This window comes from Lissotriton helveticus, chromosome 3_1, assembly GCF_964261635.1.
Source record: "Lissotriton helveticus chromosome 3_1, aLisHel1.1, whole genome shotgun sequence".
NCBI classification, from domain to species: domain Eukaryota; kingdom Metazoa; phylum Chordata; class Amphibia; order Caudata; family Salamandridae; genus Lissotriton; species Lissotriton helveticus.
In genome coordinates this window covers 1,153,365,907-1,153,390,123 of record NC_136061.1, presented here as the reverse complement: position 1 = coordinate 1,153,390,123, position 24,217 = coordinate 1,153,365,907, and the positions used below count along the sequence as shown (strand labels likewise).

General features: G+C 43.4%; 1 protein-coding gene across 5 annotated transcripts in view; it reads right to left on the bottom strand.

The window, feature by feature from the left end:
* ORC4 (origin recognition complex subunit 4) overlaps window positions 1-24,217 on the bottom strand; it is a 249,980-nt gene that overhangs the window by 67,973 nt on the left and 157,790 nt on the right. For all 5 annotated transcript variants that reach the window (XM_078681765.1, XM_078681769.1, XM_078681768.1 and 2 more), the window contains one exon: window positions 6,992-7,165. In XM_078681765.1, coding sequence (XP_078537891.1) covers window positions 6,992-7,165 — 174 coding nt within the window. The remainder of the gene's footprint in view (window positions 1-6,991; window positions 7,166-24,217) is intronic.

Genomic DNA, 24,217 nt, shown 5'->3' with positions numbered 1-24,217 from the left:
GCCTGGCAACTACCACCCACATCCTGCGACTGACTGAACGCAAAAAGTGACAGTGCCTTCTTTTTGTGCTTAGACTTACCCGAAGACAAAGACTTTGACTAGGAGTGGTGGTGATGGCTCCGCGACCGGTACGGCGACCTCTCTCTCAACTGTGACCTTGAACAACGTGGAGCCGACTGCCGGGCCTCCAGAAGCTTTCGGGACTGCTCCCGCAAAGACTTCGGGGCCATGGCCCGGCAATCGGAGCACGACTTTGGGTCATGGTCGCGCTCCAGGCACCAGAAGCACACAAGATGGGGGTCCGTCACCAACATCAACTTGTGACAGGAGTCACAAGGCTTGAAGCCGGTCCGCAGAGACGACATCCCTGTGCACCAGGAGTCATAACGACTCAAAAAGACATCAACAAAATGTCACAAAATAGAGTCAAAAACTGACTTGAGGAACCGCTCTCTCGGGATCTGCGATGGCTAGAGCGGAAAAAGAAAGAACTGACATCAGCATGCAGGGGCGGCGTCTAAGTAGATACCGCGACGTCATTCCACTGACGACGACGCCAACGACAACGCAGAGTCGATTGACGCCACCTACCGACGTGCAGAGGTACTGCTGAAGAATATTTTTTACAGATCCAGTCTGATACCTGGGGGTAATTCTAAGGTGAGGAATCCATAACTAATTGTCTCTTTCAGATTATATTATAGTTTCCCCTGAGGAAGGGCATTCATACCCAAAATGCATTGGGTTTTGTGTGCTATATTGAGCTATGAGGAACAAGGAATTGCAGCATGTTCAATGAAAGCCATATGGTGCCTGTTGAAACAGAAGAGAAAAAATTGTAAATGAAACTGAAACACTAATGGACAAAAAATTTAATAAAGTCTGGGAAAAGTAAGAAGATGGCTCATTTTGTTGAGAACTTTCTGGGCTGTGCATCCTGGCGCTTAAGGAGCCAGACGTGGCAGTAAGCTTGTTTGTAAATGTTTTATAATTGTCATGGTTTAAAACTGGAGGTCAATGGTTCAAACTGACGAATTTTTACAAAAGTGTATATTTTCCTTTTTCAGTCAACTCAAGACGATGTGCATTTATCTTCACTGGGTTCCAAAGCTACGTTGTACTAAGGACAGTCACAAATGAGATCTCCTTGAAACCGTGATCCACTTCATCACAGATGGAGCAGGAAAAGTATGTCAACAATGAAATCATATTTACATCTTCCAATAGGAGCATAAAAATATCTAAAACTAAAGACACGAGTACAAGAAACACTGCTAAATTACCAGAAGATTAATAACCTTTTTTAAATGAATAAACTGGGTAATATACATTGAATTGCCCTGAATGCAGTGTTAAACAAATCTAAACAGATAGCCTAATATATAGTAAATATTTATTTTCTGCTAAAAAGCTTTCGATTTCACATCCTTTTGATGTCCTTGTTACCACAACCATCGTCAAGTATTTCACAATCATTGAAGTTCTTTATTTAATCAGCCTTTAACAATAACAAAATATTGCATTTTAATTACAAATCTAAGAGAGTAAGGTAAGAAGCAATGCCTAAATAACAGTCATTGAAAAGAAGAGGAACATATCTCGTCTTGCACTTAAAGGACAACCTAGAGGTATAACTTGCATAACATGCCTAGAAATGGATGATTTTATTCTCGCTAAAACTTAAAACAACGAAAAGTATATCACAAGAACGTTTTGTTCTGAATACAATCTCTAAGGGTTCGTACATGCCAGCATCTACCAAAGCAAAACGGTGGTGCCAATAGGTATACGAGATTCAATTCATGCTCTGATCATGCTCAAACATGGAGCAGTCTGAAGCGTAATTACCCGAATTCCAAAATAATACATTTGATCAAAAGCAATTAAACTAAACTTTTCACATTTAAGTGACAAAATGATGCGCAATATTCGACCCTCAAAATGGAGTCCACCTGTGGAAGTTGTTAAACATGACAACAAGATACATCGTAGGACCCTCCTCCCTAAAAGTGGGAGGTGCCTGCAGCATCGAAGTTAGGTGACTCATGCCGCATATTTCAATTGTGAAGTGTGCAACCTAAGGACCAGTCGAGATAAGGGGAGAGGAAGGGGGTACAGTAAACCAGTTAATCAGTAAACCTAGCCTCTGTATTTAGCACTGAATCTGTAGCGCCGAGACGCCCAAGGGCATTTGTTCGCGCTGTACAAATGTAAAAAATAAATAAATAAATAAAATAAATAAATAAATGGGGAGGATCAAAGGGTAACAAGAGGGTAAAAGGAGAACCATATGTGATTTCCCTAGCCAAAATATGTAGGAGGGGTGTTTGGTCTAGAGATGGGAAGTGTGGGGGGAGGAAGAGAAACTGGAGAGAGTTAAGTTTAGGGACGGGGTAGCAAGAATATAAAGGGAAAAAGAATAAAAGCCGAAATTAAATCATTCCAAAACGAGGAAAATAGATAAGAATTTTCTATTGAGTTTCCTTGTCCCCCTCGTTGTCTTGCCTGGGGTCCCATGTATCTCTTCAAACTGTCCCCCAAACTCTCAGTGTCTCTCTTCATTGTGTGTGTCTCTTGCTTTATTGCCCATTTCAAAGTGCTCCTAAAATAGCAAAAGACAGCGCCAAATTCCTTGGGTTGCCTTTCAGTCAGGACGTATAAGGTGTTGTACTGTTTTCAGTGCTAAGTTGAATCAGCTTCACACCTAGGCAGTACTTCTCCTGAGAAGAATTTTAAAGAGTGCCCTGAAAATTCTCATGCTCCAATAACAGTTGGCTTGTTCTCAAATCAACTCTCTACAATATCTCAAATACAGCGTCCCTCAATTAGCCAACAATACATTTTTCCCTCCAAACAAAGCACCTACTGTCAGTGTACTTACCAAGTGTTCCTCAAGGCAATCTATTAAATCTTTCTTTCAGAGCTCTGGGAAAGCAGGTTTGTGTGAACACTTCTTGGCCACGTTCATATCCTTTAAAGTATTCACATTTTATTCACTTATTGGGGTTCATACACATCACTGACCTAGCCCCAGAGAGGAGCACAGTGCTCCACACAGAACAGGTAAGAAAATGTTGCCTTACAGATGCATGGCAGCCATTTATAAAAGAAAGCATATAAAACATCATAATGATGTAAAGTCCCTAAAGTTCGACTCCCAATTCATGTAGTCCCAGACTCCATCTTAGTTCACGGAGGCTGCCATCTTCCTTAACAAGGGAAACCGCCATATTCCCCCATTTATGCAGAATCATGGTCATGTCTGCCTTTAAACGCAGGTGTCGCCATACCTTATCTTTTTAAGAACTGTGATGGCATCAAGTGCTTCAATTAATGACATAGATACAACATCTAATGCGACATTTGTCTGGGTCAAATGTCTACTTCCCATCATATCCAGGTTAAATAAGAACACATACAGACATATAACCAAAATAATGTAGTCTGAATTGATGTCCTTTTGCCTTATATTTGTATAAAGAACTGTCTGGGACACATACCTTGAGGCACATACACTGTCGGACTTTCCTCAACTTATAAGAAATTAGAATTTTCTGACATAAGATTTAGAATATAAGGACTGCCAATTGAACATTTGTCAGGGGAGGCCCTTTGCCCAGATTATCACCTGTGATTCTGCCTAAGACAGTCTCACCTGCTAGCAAGCATTCTTCGTTCTTTGTGGATGCTACAGCTTGCCTGAAGCTGATAAAGCCCCTGATCCCTTCATGGGATTGTTAGCATCCAGAAGCAATACTTCTATGTCATTTACACATTGAATAGTGTTTTGGGGTTACAATAAATGGTCTTTCCCATGAATTGCGGGTGCATTGAACCAAATTCACCCCATGTCACCCTTGGGTGGGCAGGCATCCCTGGTAGAGTTACGGCAAAGTCGTAACTTATGCAACAGTAGTTAATTTGCACAAGGGAACTTGTACAATAAATGTACAGTGTAAACTTACATTATAGGAGAAAAGATGGGAGGGTTTGAGATCAAGGTGAGTCAACCATCTATTCTGTATAGTTTGGACAATATGCCTGTACTATTCAGGATGCTGGCAGGTGGATGGCGAAAAGGAAAGTATTTTGCTATTCAAGACGACATAAATAAAATCGATAAAATGTTTTTTTTTGTCTCCTTGCTCTCTAGAACAGCAGCATTCACAGATTCTTATTTTTTTTTTTTTTTTTTTAAGAGGACACCAACTTTGACGTTAACATACTTGCTTGTTGTTTGCGTTTAATGGTTGGTACATTGGATCTGAAGAACCAGCAGGGCCGGGTATTTTTCAAAAGCACTTCAAGACATCACTACTGCAAAAATAGTGTTGAACTAGGCTTGTGGAATTTAGCAGTCCCTTGTGCTACACTTTTTATAACAAGCTAAAGCATTTAACCGGTTTGAATGGGACTTCTGTGGGCAGGCATGGATTTGAAGGCCATTGTTTGAGAAGTTACAAGGATGGGTGCAAGCTTTGTATTGCTGTCCTAAAGTCACAGCCTGGATTAATGGACAATTATCAGCCCAGTTTGCGATCAGTTGGAGTACTCCCCAGTAGCGATGTATTGCCCTCTATTCACACATTGTGGCCTTTCCACTTTGTTTCCACAGGCAGGTCAAGAGACTCTGGATGTGCAAACCTTCAGCTATTCATACCGTTTGGACGGCTCACATTTTACGGGAACAGGGTTTGAGGCTTTGGAGAAGCAAATTGCTGAAATATACACACACACTTTGGGCACGTTGCCCTTGGGTTGTTTTCAAATCAGTTGACATCAAGCCAAAGCAAAAGTTTGAGTAATGGCACAATGCATTCTATCTTCATGCCAAGTTAGGCAACGTTACATAAAAGCTTTTGGGCTACCCCTTGCCATACTTCCCACCTCCCCCCTTACCAACATATAGAAAGCCTATCAGAAAATATATGTGGACAAAGGCGATTATGGAAAGATATGTACACGTTGCTTAAGTGGGGGCAAAGCTAGAAGTAATTCAATAACACTGTCCCTATGGTCTGATGGACTAAACCACAACTTTATCTGTCCTACACCAGATGCCTCTTGATTTCGTGCCACAAACTGTTCTATTTCAATGTAAATCGATGATGCAACACACTGTTTGACAGTAAAACCCTTGAATAACAACGTGTATTATACTCTCTCCTTGATGGCAGGGCTTCTTGCATGCTGCAACAGAGTGGAAACTGTTAAAGGTACTTTTTCCTGGAGTTTGCTAAATGGAGAATTTTTTAACATTAGCAGCGTTAGACTGCAAAGGTGATTCCAAATCCGTAAACCAATACAAATGTAAGCTCTTCTTTTCCACAAAAAAATAAAATAACAAGCATTTACAATGCAATGGTTTTGCCTTTGTTAAAGTTAGAGCTATTGGCATTGCTCTTGACATTATTTTTATTTATGTTTTTTTTTTTTAACATAAATAAATGGCATTGTCATTTACAATGCCACTAGCTTTATCTCTCGCAAATGACACACACAAACACACACAGAGCCCCCCCACACCCACACCGAGCCCCCCACACACACAGCCACACAGAGCCACCCCCCACACACAACCACACAAAGCCCATTTAACTTACCGGGCACTCTGGCGGGGGCTCCTTGCGACGGCGGCAATCTCTTGGGCACTTCTCCGGTCTCCCTCTTCAGCGTGGGAGACCGGCAACGTCCTCCGCTTCTCCCGGGGCTCCCTCCAGGCCACGGGAGCCCCGCGTGGGCCGCCATACTTCTTCTCCTGGGCTGCCGTCTTCCTTCTTCCCCCGGGCTGCGGGGGGGGGGGGCGGGCACTTCCGGCCGGCCGCGCTAGGATTGGCCGGGCGGCTAGTCACTTCCGGGTCGCCGCGGGAAGCGCGGCGGCCCGTCTCTAGCTCAGGCAGGCGGGCGGCGAAGTTTCCCGAAATTAAATCTTAAGACAACAGCAGTACGGTAGACCCTCGAAGCTACGGCAGAGGGGCACCGCACCCTGTGAGCAGTCCCTTCTCCTGGGCTTTTTGAGATACGAGTTTCCTAGGTGGCAGCGTTGCACCTTGAAGCTTTAGAAAGTGGATGGGCTGCATTTTTGGAAATTAAATCAGTTCCGATGTTTTTACTGTAGTGCTCTGTACACTCACTGGAGCACTTTGCTCCCGCTATCTTGCCCAGCAGTATGCTTACTTTGTGTGACTTTTTCCTCCTTGCAGATGCGCTCGTGTGCAGTGTACTCAGTCCTGATGCAGTGCAGTGTGTTTTGTGCAGTCACTGGATGCGCCGCTCTCAGGGCGAGCCTCCGATGGTGGCGAAGCTGCGGCCAATCGCAGCGCGGCTCCAGCGATGACGCGGCGGCTCAATAACCACTCCTAGCGTGGCGGCACTGAGGGGGCTCGACCGCCTCAACCAATGGGAGGGCAGCCTCCTTCGTTCTTGCTCTCCGCGGCCCCGGCGAGGTCCTCAAGTTATTCTCGGCCCCGGGCAGCGGCGGCAATCAGGGAGGCAGCGTTTGCACCGTAGTAGGATGCGGCAGAGCGCTCGGGGTGCCACTAGTGCCTTACCAGATTCGGGGGCGTTCCCGAGAATTTTTGGCTTTCGGCTGACGTAGCGTGACGTAGCCTAAAATTCTCGGGAACGCCCCCGAATCTGGTCCGGCATTGACGGACAGGCCCGTCTTCCAATGGCTAGCCTCCATTTATGGAGCTAGCCAATGATAGACGGGGGCCGTTCCTGTCTCCCCTACTATAGTCATTAGCGCAGCTTTCGCCAGGCAAAACCTAAAAACTATGGTTCTTTTACCCAATATAGAGAATAATTCAAAAATAACTCTGAGACCGCCTCACTGTTTTTCATTAAACATGCAAAAATATAGAATTGCAAAAAGGAAAAGTATAAACACAAAACAGAAATGAAAGGATTTTACTTTTGATACGATCAGTAATTAGTTACTAAGAAGCCCCTGAAACACAGAGGCACAATTCATAAACGTCCACCAATTTACCTGTGTATTCTGGTTCCATGTTTCTGCAAATGCCGTGTCTGGAAATTCCGCTGATAAACTCAATTGGTCTTGAAATATTTTTAGAAATTGTGAAAAATTAAAAGCATTTAGGAGATGAATCTGCCGGTGGGAGAACCTGGACTTCACCCGCTTTTCCAAGAGCTCCAGAACATCCTATTAAAAAACAACAACAAAAATGTGTAAAACTCGTGTTAACATAAAGCAACAAAAAGTGTACATGCAAGAATTTCAAAGGAAAAAAGGTCTTTAATTTTTCCCTTTATTTTTTTATTAACTATTAACCCCATGGCTGCTCAGCATATTCCCCTGCTGTGCGGAGAAATCTGAAATCCCACACAAGATGACGAGCTGGGCTCGTCATGAGCGTGTGAGCAGGCTACTTCATGACGAGCCCAGCTCGTCATGAGTGTGGAAGGGGTTAACATCAAAATACATTTATACCATTGTGAGTAAGATCTCAGGCCGCATGGGTACCACCTACATCCTGACCATGTCAAGCAAAAGAGGCCCAATAAAAAGAAATCCAAACAAAATTGGTATGACTGTTTTACTACGGACATGGTCAAAAACTATGACAAAGCAATGTTTTACAATATGGTAATCCTAAAGCACATCTAGAAGAAAACTTCCATCCTGCTGAGCATCAGACCACAGGCACAAACTAAGAATGTTGTGCTGTGGAATCCCCACAAATACCATTAAACTGTTTGCTTTGTATTGTACATCGCTCCTGATAATAAGGTTGCGTATTGGCCCCATTTCTGTTCACTTACTATGTTAATGATTTAGAGAAGCACTTGTTGAATACTAACACTGATTGCCCAAAGGTAGGCAGGCAAAGTATACGGGCTTTGGCCTACGCCGATGAGACCATCCTGATGGCAAGAACCGCATATGGACTAAAGAAACTACTAGACCAATTTGTTATTTTTATGTCTAGCTTAGATTTATTAGTCAATCAGTCCAAAACTGATGTTACGTTTTTTGGCCATCGTGCAAGGGCCGGAAGGACTTTCTTTGTCAATATGACCAAGATTAGTAAAGTTCTATCGTACCCCTATCTGGGTGCACTGTTCGATGACTGACTTAGCTGAAATACTTTGAAAGGCAGTAGGGCAGATGCCTTAACCAGGAGTACAGAAGCAGTTTTAGGCTTTGCAACTGGACTGAGTAGCAAACTGTTGTAGATCATAACGTCCAGGACAACGTAGATGAGGAAGGTAAGATGCTGTATTGCTGGACAACAATTGAAGGTGGACTGATGCCTTCCTGGCCAGTAATCAACTACTCTTCAAGGAACGCTCCACACTTCAATAATGTAGTGGAATCTCAAAGCTGTGAGATTCCATCATCACATTAAAGAAATAAGCCATCACTTTCCCTTCAGATCTATAACAATGAAACGGGAAAAGCGGATTGAAATAAGGAGAGACAAGATCAGGGGAGATGGGGAAAGAGCATAAATACTAGAAAAACAGTCCCAGAAAATAAAAATGAAAAATAACAAGATAAGAGAAGAAATGGAGGACATGTCTGTAAGGTCCTATAATTCACCTGGATCAACAAACAACCCTACAAATACTCAGGAGGTCCACGTACTCTGGTTCTCCTATCCTCCCCAAACCCTATTACAACCCTGTCTTCTCTCGTAACAGCAACAGGGCGACTCACCACCTCTTCATTACTCCTTTCCACACCACTGTTCGGAACAAAAGGTGAACTTCCATTGTGCCTGAAATCCCCATATTTCATCAACATAAAACCATTCCCACCTTAGCCTTCCTTTGCTGGACATGCATCACCTTTTTGGTACAAGGCGACTCTGCGCTGGTCCATCGTTCGCCACTCTCCAAAAATCACATGAAACTTCCAGATACGTTTCACTTTAAACAAAACTTTAAACTTGGTCAAAGCTTTTGTCACCCTGCTTATCTTGATTTTTACCCAATCACCTGCCTTAATCATTCCCTTGAATGCCACCGTATTTTCTGCTATGTTACCACCTTTTTCCACCCAATCCTTCAACCACAATGGTACCAATTTGTTACCCGGGATCCTCCCTCTCATCACTTCGAATGGCGATTTAAGAGTAGCTTCAGGTTTGGTGGTACAGTAAACTAAAATCATATCTTCAACAGCTCTCTCAACACTTGCCATCTGAATGACTCCTTTAACCAACCTATTGGCCCTTTCCACAACACCATTTTCTTGTGGATGGTATAAAGAAGTGAAATAATGTCTAATACCATGCTCTCGTAGGAATATGTTCATATCCTGTGAAATTAACTGTGTACCATTGTCCGTAATTAGAATAGAAGGGACTCCTTCCTCCAAAAATATTTCCCTCAAAATGCAGGTTGTGGCATTTGTGGTTGATCTTACGCATAAATTTTACACGCAACCACTAGGAGAAAACATCCACACACACCATCCCAAAACTACAATCACTTTGTATTTCAGATATGGGGCCAATTAAATCTATACACTCAGTATTCCAGGGTTTTCCTGGATCATCAATGTGTCTCATGACAGTCTGAGCACAAACCCAAAGCCTTTTGTCACCCTCCTTGCACACACTGCAATTGTGCTTTATGGCGCCTCTGTGCCAAATTCTGCCCTAAGTGACCCTCATGGGCCATAGCTACGATTTTGGATCTCAAGTTCCCAGGTGGTACAAATCTATCACCTTTCTTCAAAATGTTGTTCCCACACATGGATCGCTCATCCAACAACTTGACATATGGATGTACAAAAATAGAAGCACAACTCTCCCTTCTTTTCCCAGATATAACCAGGCACATAACTACTTTAAGGGTTCCATCAACATCCATAGCTTGACACCACTCTTCCTTCGTGAAAGCACCAGCTACAGGAACAGCTCCTTCAATTTCATTATCAGTTACAACCAGGCCATCCACCTTTTTAAAAATCTACAGACAATCTGGAGAAGCAATCTGCTTGCACGTTCCTCCAACCTTGTATGTGTTCTATGTCATAACAATACTTTTGGAGTCTGGCCACCAACCTTGCAGAGCCTTTACCAGTCTCACCATGGAGGAGTATTTTAACTAGGGGATTGTGATCTGACCTCAAAATGAAAAGCATGCCCCAAATATAAGCCCTAAAGTACTCCACACCTCAAAAAGCCACTAATGCTTCTCTTTTAATAACGGAGTAATTTCTTTCAGCATTAGTGTGCGAGAAGCGAAGGCCACCGTTCTCTCACCAGTCTTGTGTTTCTGCAGGGGCATGGCACCCACACCTGTAGCCCTTGCTCCCACTGTCACAACTGAATTAAGCCCAATATCAAATGGTACCAGGATACCAGCTTCACAAATGTCTTTCTTTATCAATTTGAAACACTCTTCTTGCTTTTACATCCATAAAATGTTTTGACCTTTCCTTAGAAGTACTCTCAACTTCGCAATTTTATCAGAAAACATTTCGAAGAGTTTTGCGCAAAATTCAATTAGACCCATAAAGGATCTGAATTGATCTTTGCCATGTGTACTCTGAGCCAATTCAATTGCCTCCAACAATTTTTAAGTTTGACCCCATCAGCTGATAATGTGTAACCTAAATATTCCATAGGCTCTTTCAAAAAACAACATTTATCTTTCCTTAATGCAAGTCCCACATCAGCAATTCTCTGTAGAGCTTGTTTTAAGACAACATTGTGTTCCTCAATGGCTTTGCCGAAGATTAAGCTATCGTCTTGAAAGCACGATGCTTTCTAAAGCATTAATAACTTCAGAGGTCATGCGTTTAAAAACGCCTGCTACCAAAGAAGGTCCAAAACGAATGCATGTAAACTGGAATGTGCCTTCCATTGTAATACATGCTGTGAAATGCTTGGATTCATCAAGAAGTTTTATCTAGTGATATGCACTCTATAAATCAAGTTTTGAAAAATACCTTCCACCCTTCAACAACAATAGGAGTTCATTAATACTGGGCAATGGTATGTGTCTGCCACTGTGTTCTCACTGAGTGATCTCAAGTCCACACAAAATCTAAGATGCTCATCAGACTTCCATGTGACCACAACTGGGGAGACCCAATTCGATACCTTGACAGGTTCTATGATTCCTTATTGTAACATCTCCTGAATTAATTTTTTCACATCATTGCGCGCCACCACCAGAACCCTTCTGAGTTCATGTTAGACAGGGATGGATCCTTTCTTCAGGATTACCTTAGGAGCATAACCATTCAATAGACCCAACTTCTCATTGAATACTTGCTTAACAGAGTCAGGAATATCAACAATAGATTTGTCGTCCACCACCATCACCTGGGATGGTGCCCTTGGAATACAAATAATATGTAAATCATATTGTGCACCCATTCCAGGATCGGTAGACCCTGATCCGCTACATACACTGTGTACTCCTACCCTCAAATGTGATGGGTGCATCCATAAACCCCACAATGTCAATAGTTTCTCCTTGGTAACCTCCGAGGGAAATATCTTTGGGTTGAAAAGTACAAATTGCCCAAAGTTGTTGAAATAATTTTCTAGGAATTATAGTGTACATAGATCCGGTATCCACCATGAATGTACTTCACAACCATTGATGGTAAAGGAGGCTTTAGGTCGATTCTTTCTTTTCGTTGCCTCCATTTACTCTTCATGATTACCCGCAATAGGAATTATTTCACTAGATTCCGTGGGATGTTAGTTTATCTCAGAAACTGATGTTACTTTGCTGCGGCTACTACTTCTATACATTCTCGCAAAATGACCAGTGCGACCGCACTTCCTGCATTCCTTGTTATTGGCAAACATAATTTTGAATCAGAGGGTATGTGTGATACTACCACAGCATATGCACTCCTTATTAAGTTGCCTACCTGATGCAAAATTCTTATTAAGTCTGTAACTGGGTTGTGACACAGAATCTACTGGTTAACTCACCGCACCACCTTCTGAAACTTCACAGTCCTGCTTTTCTTTTCTAACTCACGTATACAAATGTCCAACTAAGTAGCCATATCAATGTCATCCCTGAACATTGGATTCTTGACAGCCCATAACCTCTCTTGTATATTTTTATATCTGCATTGCACTATAAACAGATCTCTGATGAGTTAATCTGTCATATCCCCAAACCTACACTTGGTTGACAATTCTTGTAGTCTGGATACAAACTCATCAATAGACTCATCAATCCTCTGGGGTTGTGTATAAAACTTATATCTTGTCATCACTAAATTATCCTCTTTGGTAAACCTAACTTCTAATCGCGGTATCGCTTCTTTTAACACATCCTGAATCGGTTGCCCATTTTGTTCGGTCACTTGAGGTAAATAACTGAAAACTCTCTGGCCCTTATTTCCTAATACACTCAATAACAATGCTTTTTTCCTAGATGCACGGAAATCTTGTCCATCTAAAGCCTCTAAATAATTGTCAAACATCAAACTCCAATCATCCCATAGCACTGGTGGTGGTCCTGCTTGTACTAGAAAACATGGTGGAAGAGTAATTGAGATATGTGAAGACATTACAACAGGTGTACTCACACTAAGTGGACTCTCAGAAGGTTCCCCATGTTGTCTGATAAAACAAGCTAAACACAAAGCAAAGTACTTTGAAAGAAACCTCTCTTAGTTACAGAAGTGTGTGTAGATCCCTGCAGTGCATGCATATATTGCTGTAAATAAAGTAGACAGTACCTCTGAGATAGTGTGTGCATCACAAAAAGTGCACAGCCAAGATCAAAGGTGAGCGAATTACCGAAAAAGCCTAGGTAGGATACCAGGTGCGCCCATCACCGATACTGCGCTGTTGTTCCACATGCTGTGCGCATCAGCAATTATGCACAGAAAAGGTCTAGGGTGTGCGCATCACCGACAACATGCTGTGCTTATTAACACGTTATATTCAAGGAAGCATGTTCACACAAACACATCCGGATGAGCCATGTGCACTACAGAATCGATGACGCTGCATCAGGTTTTGCCTGACCGTCTGTTTACACTGAATAAGCTTGCCTGACTGATTCTGCTGCGTTGGCCAAGAAATGTCAAGATGGCCACTGTGTCAAAATGACATCTTGCATCACAGCAAGCCTAGACCGTGCTCTTGTGGCTTCGCTGCTGTGAGATTCCACCATCACATCATGACAGTAAAGCAATAGCCATTTACAACACAAACCAATTGAAGATTTGCTGGAAATCTATTGGGCTAAAAATGCTACTCTGGGGCAATTTATGGCGCTGTTTGGGGAATCTGTGATCAGCAGCGGAAAATAGGTTCATAAAAAGACTGCTTGCTGTACCCAAATCTCCTAGCAATTGTATGTGTGACTTGGAAATTGGGCTTGGGCATATAAGCGAATTTGAGAGACTGCCGACCCTTTTTTTATGGTTAAGGATATAGACAAAGGAGGAAACTATATTGAATCGTGAAGTCCTGACTGACTGCTTGGCTCTGGAAAACAGCTCTAAACTACCTTGGCTGTCATATATACCTAAAACCTGTAGCTGGCTGGCCCTAGAAGAGCTTTTCCTGAATCCTACCACCTTTAGGACCTGCTTCCGACTACATCTGGCGATAGCCTTCCTAGATAAATGTGCAGAGGAAAGGATGGCAAAAAACTCTGGCCTGTTGAAGGTTGTAGCTCATGCTCAAATTAGAACCTGTCTTGGTATTGAGCCATATCATTCATGGGTGAATAAAAAACACAACACAGCACAGGTACCTGTTGGTCCGATTACGCCTTAACACTGCCCATTTTTTGGTGGCGTATCAGATATGCAGCATCTTTTCTGCCACCCTTCTAGCCTGTCCCTGCGATGGATTGTCTGTAAGGAGAACCATGCACTTTATCCTTTTTAGGAAATACTCTTCCGCATTGAGGTGGTTATATATATCTTACAACTCTTGAAGCAGGCCAAGATAAGGCAGTGCAGGGCTGCCCTGGCGTTCCTCCAAAGACTATCCACAGTAAAGCTACGCTTTTCAGTCACGATTTATATGCAGCAGGCTACACACCTGCTCTCTGTATCATGTTCAGCATAAAACTGCCCTTTATGTTAAGTGTCTTTTGGACACTGAATGCTTTAATTGCTCCTGGCAATTTTATTTTATGCAAGTTATGATGTATTAGCCAAACCAGATAGTTTTAAACAGGGCTTAATTACATATTGTGACAAAATTGTTCTGCAAATGGCTATGTTTTGCAAATAGTATAAACTTTATTGTATTACTATGTAAAATTGTTCTTTTTATATCGAGTTGTTTAGGGTATTTTTTATACTTTTAACATGGTTATTATGTATTAGCTGTTTACGTGTAGTTTTATGATTTTAATCAAAATCAAATAAAGGGTTGACTGACAGGTTTTGAATAGCTGCAGGAAAAAAGTGCAACTGATCTGTAGATCTACAAAGGTATGGGAAGTGAACATAAACTTAAGCATCATCTCCCCTGAGCAGGACCTAAACGATTGAAAGCTGTTATGCCTCTCCGCGTGGCTCATCTTTAACAAGCGTACATTACAAAAGATGGTGAATTACACTCAGCGAAACAAGACTAGATTGTCCCTTAAGTATTTGTACTAATGCACCATTGTGTTGCAGAGCTCAGTTATGTGGATACATGAGGCCTGGGCGAGAACACCACCATTTCATATGCTCACGTTTAAAGTTTATAAAGTATTAAGGGGTAACCCATACATACTACCCAACCGGTGTCAATAATGCAGTACAAAAAGAAATGGTCACGGATTGTTGTGACATGAGTCCCATTTATTTACTTCTTTGGACCGAGCATCTAACGCAATTATATTCAAAACATTAGTTACTAATGGCAGTGATGCTGCTCATTATAATACAATATATTTACAGAGCTTCAGCTATGAATGACAGATTTCGTGGGATTGGTTCCCAGTATATTGCAAGCTGCATGTTCAAACTCATGGTTGAGAGCTTTTACCAAGCCCACTTTCACTAATAATCTGATGGAGGCTTCCCGTCGTTACATGAAAGTGCTGTTCACAGTCCAGACCTGATGAAGACCCCACCGTAAGAAACGTCGACAACCCACAGACACAAACTCTGGCGACATTGCTTAAAAAGTACTTGTTCATTAGAGCCAAGTGTGATCTCAGGAACGTTTGACCTACCACAGGCTGGAAAAGTTTTTTTACCATGCAACATTGATGTATATATGTCACAAATACCTTTTCCCCGTCTTCCACTTACACTTCACTTTAACACCCATTCCCTTCCTTCCTTCCCATCTGTACCAAGAGAACTGTAAATATATTGCATTATAATGAGCAGCGTCACTGCCATTAGTTACCATATTGTTTCACAAATAAGTTTGTTCCTACCGTGACCGTTTCTTTTTGTACTGCACGTTTAAAGTTGACATCTTTTCTTGAACGTTGACATGTGATACACATTTGCTTACGTGCTTGTATGGATAATGTTCCATGAAATAACTTTGCGTATATTTACACATCTTCATAGACATATTATCAAAGCCTTGAATATTCTGTATGACAGCTAAAGTTCACTGCGCAAATTTTGTTGCTTGTTATTATTCGCTTGGCGACAGATTTGTCAGGATAGAATCAATAATGACAGCCTGACTAAGACTTTGGCATGGCAACATGAGTGAAGTTTGATAATATAAACAACATCACTGCTTGTTTAGTTAGAGGGGTATGTAAGGAGGGGGTTGACCCAATATAAGTCCCTGGGACCTGGGTTGTCTATGTGATACGAGGAAGGGGTCCCATAGGGATATGAACCATCAATTATAACATAGTACAAATCAAAAAATTACGTAGACATTAAATCAAACCACCATGTTTTAATCACAATGGGGATGAAGATAGCAAATAGCAACAATAATCATGCTTTGAACATGGAATAGGTGGAGCTGTACCCCAGGGGAAAAGGGGAGTGCGTGATGATGTGAGGATATTGTGATAAGGACAGGTAAAGGTGACAGAATAATCAAAACTTTAAACCACAATAGTTTTGATAGTTACACACATGTACATAGAAAACCAAAAGAAAAAATTGGATTTCAAATCAAGATCCATCATACTCCATCCAGTACAGTCTATGAACAATTGGGCCATGGAGTTGACATGATAGACAGTTGTCGACGTTTCGACCCTCTCTACATTGCAGGTCCTATTAAATCCTTGCGATGGGGTCTTCTTCAGGACACGGGAGTGGGGCAGACCACCTATGTCGATATATAATAGCTGGTATTATTAAATGAATTAAATTGAGTGAATTAGATCACATTTATTTCTATTAGCAGCACAATGATCAAATGAGGGTGGGAGGAAACCTTTACACCAATATTAATGGGCAGTGGGATCCCCGAGTCGTGGGGTGCCAAAAACATGGTAATCAAAAGATGATTAAATATACAGTAAAACCGTGAATGGTTGTTGTTAAATCACGTGCTGTGACCCCCTGACCAGTGGGTGTCATAACGTGATTATATGTGACCAGTACTTAATATTGAGACCAGAAACGTGAGCGTGGAAAAATAGCGGAACGCACACAGGTGGCATAATGCCAGCATGACCACTACTAGCAAGCTTACCGAGGAGAACACGTCAATTACCTTGTCTGGCTTAGGATCTAGCAAAATTTAGCGGGCATCCTGTGCGAAGTTTCTATGGGAAAACGTTTCAACAATTGAGTACACATTCTGACCGATTTAACATGCGATTATGGCGGTAAATCAGTAGAGGGCCCAAGGGCACTTACCCCGTTAGTTATGAGAGCAAAGCAAGTTGTCATTGTAGATCAGGTTACAGTGATCTGTTTGAATCGGAGAGAGGAGCGGAAAGTTATATTTTAGGGGCGTACGAGTGATCATGAAACTAGAGGACAGACTGTCCGTGGAGGCTGACTGGGGAAGTAACTGTGATTACTACCGACCTGTAATACATAGGATATAAGATAAACTGTGCCGGTTAACTGGAAAATTAAAAAGTATAGTTAAAAAGTTTCTGCGGGGCGATATTGATATTCCTAATTGTTCTTGTAACCCAGATGATATTGGCACGTAATCACTAATAATTCGCAGGACGCTTAGAAGATAGTTGTGGTAGGGTTGCTAGGATACCCAAGCAGCGGGCAATGAGGATGGAATGCTAAGCTGTCCTCTAGTTTCATGATCACTCGAGTGACCACGTGATCCCGTTACCGAGGTAACATGAAGTAACAGGAACTGAGAGTCGCCATTGCGAACTCGCGTGCAGTGTCTGCCAGATTAAGTCGGCTCCTGGTAAGTGTAGCAAAGGGGTAATCAGGGAGGGCTACGTCTATCTCACCGACGGTACGCCCCTAAAATATAACTTTCCGCTCCTCTCTCCGATTCAAACAGATCACTGTAACCTGATCTACAATGACAACTTGCTTTGCTCTCATAACTAACGGGGTAAGTGCCCTTGGGCCCTCTACTGATTTACCGCCATAATCGCATGTTAAATCGGTCAGAATGTGTACTCAATTGTTGAAACGTTTTCCCATAGAAACTTCGCACAGGATGCCCGCTAAATTTTGCTAGATCCTAAGCCAGACAAGGTAATTGACGTGTTCTCCTCGGTAAGCTTGCTAGTAGTGGTCATGCTGGCATTATGCCACCTGTGTGCGTTCCGCTATTTTTCCACGCTCACGTTTCTGGTCTCAATATTAAGTACTGGTCACATATAATCACGTTATGACACCCACTGGTCAGGGGGTCACAGCACGTGATTTAACAACAACCATTCACGGTTTTACTGTATATTTAATCATCTTTTGATTACCATGTTTTTGGCACCCCACGACTCGGGGATCCCACTGCCCATTAATATTGGTGTAAAGGTTCCCTCCCACCCTCATTTGATCATTGTGCTGCTAATAGAAATAAATGTGATCTAATTCACTCAATTTAATTCATTTAATAATACCAGCTATTATATATCGACATAGGTGGTCTGCCCCACTCCCGTGTCCTGAAGAAGACCCCATCGCAAGGATTTAATAGGACCTGCAATGTAGAGAGGGTCGAAACGTCGACAACTGTCTATCATGTCAACTCCATGGCCCAATTGTTCATAGACTGTACTGGATGGAGTATGATGGATCTTGATTTGAAATCCAATTTTTTCTTTTGGTTTTCTATGTACATGTGTGTAACTATCAAAACTATTGTGGTTTAAAGTTTTGATTATTCTGTCACCTTTACCTGTCCTTATCACAATATCCTCACATCATCACGCACTCCCCTTTTCCCCTGGGGTACAGCTCCACCTATTCCATGTTCAAAGCATGATTATTGTTGCTATTTGCTATCTTCATCCCCATTGTGATTAAAACATGGTGGTTTGATTTAATGTCTACGTAATTTTTTGATTTGTACTATGTTATAACTGTTTAGTTAGAGGAGCATTTCGCTGACACTGTAGAGGTCGCCCCATGCCGGATTTCCAGCCCAGCGGAATCCTGTTTACCTCCTGAGAAGGATGGTGCCCAGCTCTACACCAAGACGGGTTCCCTAGTAAAACATACCTACAGGTAAACCGTGGAGTTAGATCACACTATAGGGCTTCTGGCAGATTCACCCAACCTAGGCATACTAGGATATGGAGCGCTAGCTACAAGCGCACACATAATTTTACTGATATGCAAGCATACATTCTATCTAACAGCACAACGGTTAAACTTTTTCTTTTCTTTACCATTCTTGTGATGCTGATTACTTGGTTTTGTTCTCTTCTATTGATAATTGATGTGCACGTATTTTACACAAGAATCTTGTTGCTTCAAAAAATATATTTGAAATGCCAATTTGAGTATTACTTGTGTTTCCCTTTGGACATACATGAATTACCAAACAAAAGGGCTTTAGATCTGTTTCCACGACTTAATTGGGGAGTCAGGTTGTCATGTTCTTAACATACCTCCTGTTACCTTGCTAGGTTAGGGGTACAGATGGTACACTGTGAGCTAGCCAGGACTAAGGCCAACATATCCTGACAGAGTATGTGGACTATTGCACAGTTTTGGTGCTTATGTTGTCCAACCAAAGGCACAGTTTTACTGAGAAAGTATGAACCTTCTTTCAGCTCCATGATAAATCCAGATTTCAAACTCTGCAGTAATGTAGGCCTCCATTCTCATACTGTGCTAGGACTTTACCAGAACGTAACGAATTCAAGGACAAAGGAAAAACATGGCATTTATTTTTCAAAGATATGATTTCTGAAAGGACCCCATCCTCCTCAAGAAGTCTTCATACCATGAAAGGGCTGCTCTGCCAGGTATGCTGTATAATTTGCATGCTTAATTTCCCTGTGCGTGTAACATGAAGGAGCGAGTTGCAGGTATACGCAACCACAGTCCTTTTCACCATAGAGCCCAATTCTGCATATCCATCTCTGGGGCTTTGGCGACCGCCTCAGTGTGATCTCTAAAATGCAGGGCTACACAATATATTTCCTTACCACTCGGACATAGGATTTACTCCAGTTCTCTGTTGGGATCAAATCTGACCACTTACAAGATGGGAAAGAAGTATGAATGGGTGAATCACAACCTCTCAAGGCAAACAAAGCCTTGAGCCACACTGGTTTACTGTGCAAGTTATGCATTTGCTGTGTACAATTACACAGTTTTGAAAGAAAGCATTTATACCTCCTAGAAATCTTTTTGTCAATACCTAGCTGATGTGAATGGAACTATTTTCGCTTGTAACCTTACTTTTACGAACAAACATGACTTTGTGAAACTCTAGCTTGTCTTGGATATCTGATTCCAAACATTGCACTGATTCCAACCATGCAGTCTACTTTGAATAGGTTGGTTCACACAAGAAACACCTTTTGGTGTCTAACTCTCTTAGGCTGCTGTGTTAGGTGCATTCTGGTGATGCATGACCGATCCACAGCATTTGACACTGTCTCGTCGTTAAGGATGGCCCAACGTGTTTGGCAAGTCGGTGTACATGGTAGCGCCCTGAAGCTTCTTTGCTCTTTCGTAACCAACAGAACACAAATTATCAGCTGCAGGGCTGCAGGGTGGAAGCTTTTAACCTCCCCTTCGGAGTGTCCTAGTGTTCATCCTTTAGCTTGACCCTTTTTAATGTTTATGTTCCTCCCCTGGCACAAGTGGTGCGCTTCTTCGGGTTCCATGTACTGTAATATGCCAATGACAAACAGATCATTGTGTATATGTCCAGCGATCCTACATTCGTGGGAGAGAAGTTAAGTCAATGTATGACTAGTATCAGTAGGTGGATCAAAGACAACACCCTAAAAATGAATGCAGATAAAACAAAGGTTCTAGTGGGTGGCAAGCAGGAATCCATTTGGTCAAAAAATTTGTGGCAGAAGGTTGGCAGACCCCTTCCCACTCCGTTCAAATCAGCCAAAAACTTGTGGGCCATCTTTGAGAAAACCTTGAGTTTTGACACTCCGGTCAGCCATAACACCAGATCCTGCTTCCTCAATATTGGGATCTTGAGATTTTTCCCTACATTACCCTAAAACTTTGCCAATCTGTGAATAATGACCTGTGCACCTCACAGTTGGATTACTGCAATTCTTTATATCTCGACATTAAGAACTCTTGCCTTCATAAGCTCCAAATTGCACAGAACACTCGAGCCCTTTTGGTCCTTTACATCCACAGACACATGTCAGTCAGGGATAGGATTTGTTCCATCCACTGGCTCACCATCAAAAAAAGGATCACTTTTAAAGCTCTCTGTATGATGTTCTTAGCACTGAACCAGAATGGGTCCAGTCAACTCAACTCACTTTTTCGCTGGTGCATTCCTACAGGCTTCTTAGATCCTCCTCCCACAAAAAAGAAATAATTCCCAGAATTCGGAAGGACAGATAGGGAGGTCACTCAATCTCGGAGGTCGCTTCCAAACTTTGGAACACCCTCCCCACCCACATCGCTGGTTTTGACTCCTTTTCTGTTTTAAAAAGAAAAAAACAATTAAAGATGTGGTTTTTTTCTTCCTAATCCCCTTAGTCGGACCCTTAGATCCTGGCCTGCCTCCCCCTTCATGGAGAACTGCCTCAGACCTTGGCCACCATCGTTGCTGCCCCACGGAGATTGGAGGGGTCCGCGGAATGGCTTACCAAGCACCAGCTCACACAGCGACCAGCGGTGTGGTGACCTCGTCGAAAGTGCTCACCATTGTCCTGGCGTTCGCAGGGCAATCACAGGCCGGAGGCCTGAACAGACGCATCCAGAGGAACTAGGCCCAGTGTGAGATGATGCCCAAGTAAAGGGTGAGCAACCCCTCTGCCATCATGTGCACTCTTCTTCCTGCCCTCTCCATTGGCATAGTGCACCACACAGTGGGGGCAGAGTGAGGAGAACCCCCAGTGAATCGTCCCCAGAGGGGAACTCCTACCTGCCTCCACACTAGTCTTGATCAATGGACTGAGCGGTCATCTGCTTTGCATTTGATCATGACTGCTCCTGCAAGAGAATATGCCTCATGATCGCACCCCTCAAAACTGGGGTTTGAAGACTAGCCACCAACTCCCTCTGGGGGCTGTGTCTCTGCCTTGGGGACCCCCAGTTGCACCAGCCTGCCACACCCGAGAGCATTAGCCTCAACTCTTCACGTCCTTCCCACATCTTCCATACAGAGCAGCGTGCCCACTCTTGCCTTATATTCGGAGGTCGGGTGACCCCACCACAGACTGGACGCTCCCTTTTCTCCCTTGCGGGGACTTCTTCTCCCCACCGCTCACTGGCCAGATGCCCCCCCGACTCATTTAATGCCCGGACCATCTGCTTACTCTCTTCTGCTAGCTTTCCTCTGTCACCATCCGGAAGGATTTTCACCCATACTTCCAAAACCAGGCGGGTGGGGTGGGCTTTGGCCCACTTGACACAGGTACAAGCTTGAGACCTAAAGTTGCTAGCTCGTATTCTGTTCCCCCTTTACCCTGTTTTTCTCTCTCCTTTCTCTCCCTTTCCCCCCGGCTCAGGAGTAGCAATACTGATAGGGCAGAATTGATCTTGTAGTGTCCTTCAGACATGAAGAGAGGTGGAAGGCAGGTGGGTGTTCGCAAAAATACATATACTGGCGCATTCTAGGATAGTGGGGGTAGGGGGTGGGGGAATTGATCTAAGGACCTGTTGCAGATCAAATTAATATCTTGGCTTGGCTTTCGCGGCTGCTGCCAGTGTTTGGAGAATGCCGGTTTTGCTGGTGGGCGACTGAAATCTGGCCCCAGACCCGACCTTAAACAGATCGGGACGGGTGAACGCCATGACAAACATGATAGGGACATCATAGGGGGTTACTTAGTGGCCTCCTTAGCGACCATGCCTTTGATGTGTGGCGCCTGCTTCAGCCTTCTGAGAAGGACTACAGCTTCCCATCGTGCCCCCACGGGACCAATTCCCCATATTTTGGGGCAAATAAAGCCGTTTGCATACAGAGGACAGGAGGGCAGGAAGCAGTTCAGAAATAATCTCTGCGCTTATTTTACAGAAAATTAGGGTTCTGTGGACTTCGAGGACTTTCTGGGCAGCGTGCAAGGCAACACTACTGGGGCAGCGGATGCTGGACTATGCATTTACGAAGCACAAGGCCCAGACAGATCTTAGGGCCCTGGAATTAAAAATGCATGCACTTACAGCCTGGTATATAGCCAACCCCACAAAGGGCCAATTAGAGTGGGCGTAGATACAGCTGAAATTCCTTCTTTACAGCGGCAGGTGAGAAGGCATTGGTCAAACGCTGCCTGTGCAGCTACACACACGGAGAGAAGCTGGCAGACTACTGGCTGCTCAACTGCAGCAGCAGGAATCCCAGCTCCCCATACCAGTGATCCGGGACACCCTAGAGCACCCCAGGGACCTAGTGGCCCCCTTGGAGGCCTATTATACAGCCTTATACTCCTCGGAACAGGGCACTGCACCCGACAGGATCGGACAGTTTCTAGCATGGATGTCATCTAGGCGGTCATAACTGCGAGCCCTGGCATTGCCTTTGCTAACCCTAGCCTCAGCGGTGGCAACAGCAGTGCCAAGAGGACAGGGGCGGCTTCGTCCTCCTTATTTTCAGCTCATTTGTAGTTACACTAACAGTGAAGAATTGTATATTAGTCACTATTAATGAAATAAAAACTGGAGCATCAGGTAAGGGATACCTGTTTTAAAATGTATGCTGTGTGCAGGTGAGACTGTCTGTGTGACAGAGGGAGTGTTTATGCGCAAGAGTGAGTGTATGTGAGCATGTGTGTAAGTGAAAGTGGCAGTCTGTGATAGGAGCGGCAATAAATTAGATTAAATCTCAGAGTGGATGTGTGAGTCAGGGTGAGTGATTATGATGAAGTGAGCACAAGGGTCCTGGCCAGCTCATGCTCACTTCTCCCTAGGTATGCTTACCAGACAGTTCTGCCTTGTGAATGCTGGGCGCCTGCTATTCTTCCATGTTCAGTATCCTCTTCTCTTTGTACTAGGTTCCAACCCCTGCCCAATGTGGGTGCATTTTAGGACAGCCCTCGTCTTCTTGATGCTTTCCAAAGGCGTGCGAATGCTTCCCTTGCCCTTCGCATGCTGCTCTTTCCCAGCTGTGAGCTAAGGTCCCCTTACTGTGAACTGCTGACGCATACCTCTGGAAAATGCAGCACTCCTGGTGAGGAGTACCCATACCTTCCCATTAAAGTCAAAGCAGCCTGCCTAATAGTCTTCCTGATTATGGGGTGAGTGCTATGACTGTGAGGGGTTTGGGTGAGCGTTGTGCTTGTATGAGGGTAGGGTGAGTGTTGTACTTGTATGAGGGTAGGGTTAGCGCCGTGCTTGTGAAAGGGTTGAGTGAGTGTTATGTGAGTGTAAGGTGATCCCTGTGTGAGTGAGTGTAACATGAGTGTATCAGCTCCTGAGCAGAAGGCAAACAGTTTGTCTGGTGTGTGTGAGGATAGGACAGTTGCTATCTCTATGTGATTGTCAGAAGAGCCTTGTGCTTCTGTGAATATTGTGCCTGTGCGAGGATAGGGTGAACTCAATGAGAGTGAGTATAGAGAGAGCTTTGCTTTTAATGTCTGTGAGTGCAGAATGAGCACTGAGTGTAGACTGAGTATGTGTGAGAGTAGGCTGAGCACTGTGCCTGTGTGCGTGTAGGCTGAGCAGTCTGTATTTTATGGGTGCAGGGGAAGTGACACACTGGCTTCCAAGTGTATGACAAGAAACACAGGTAGT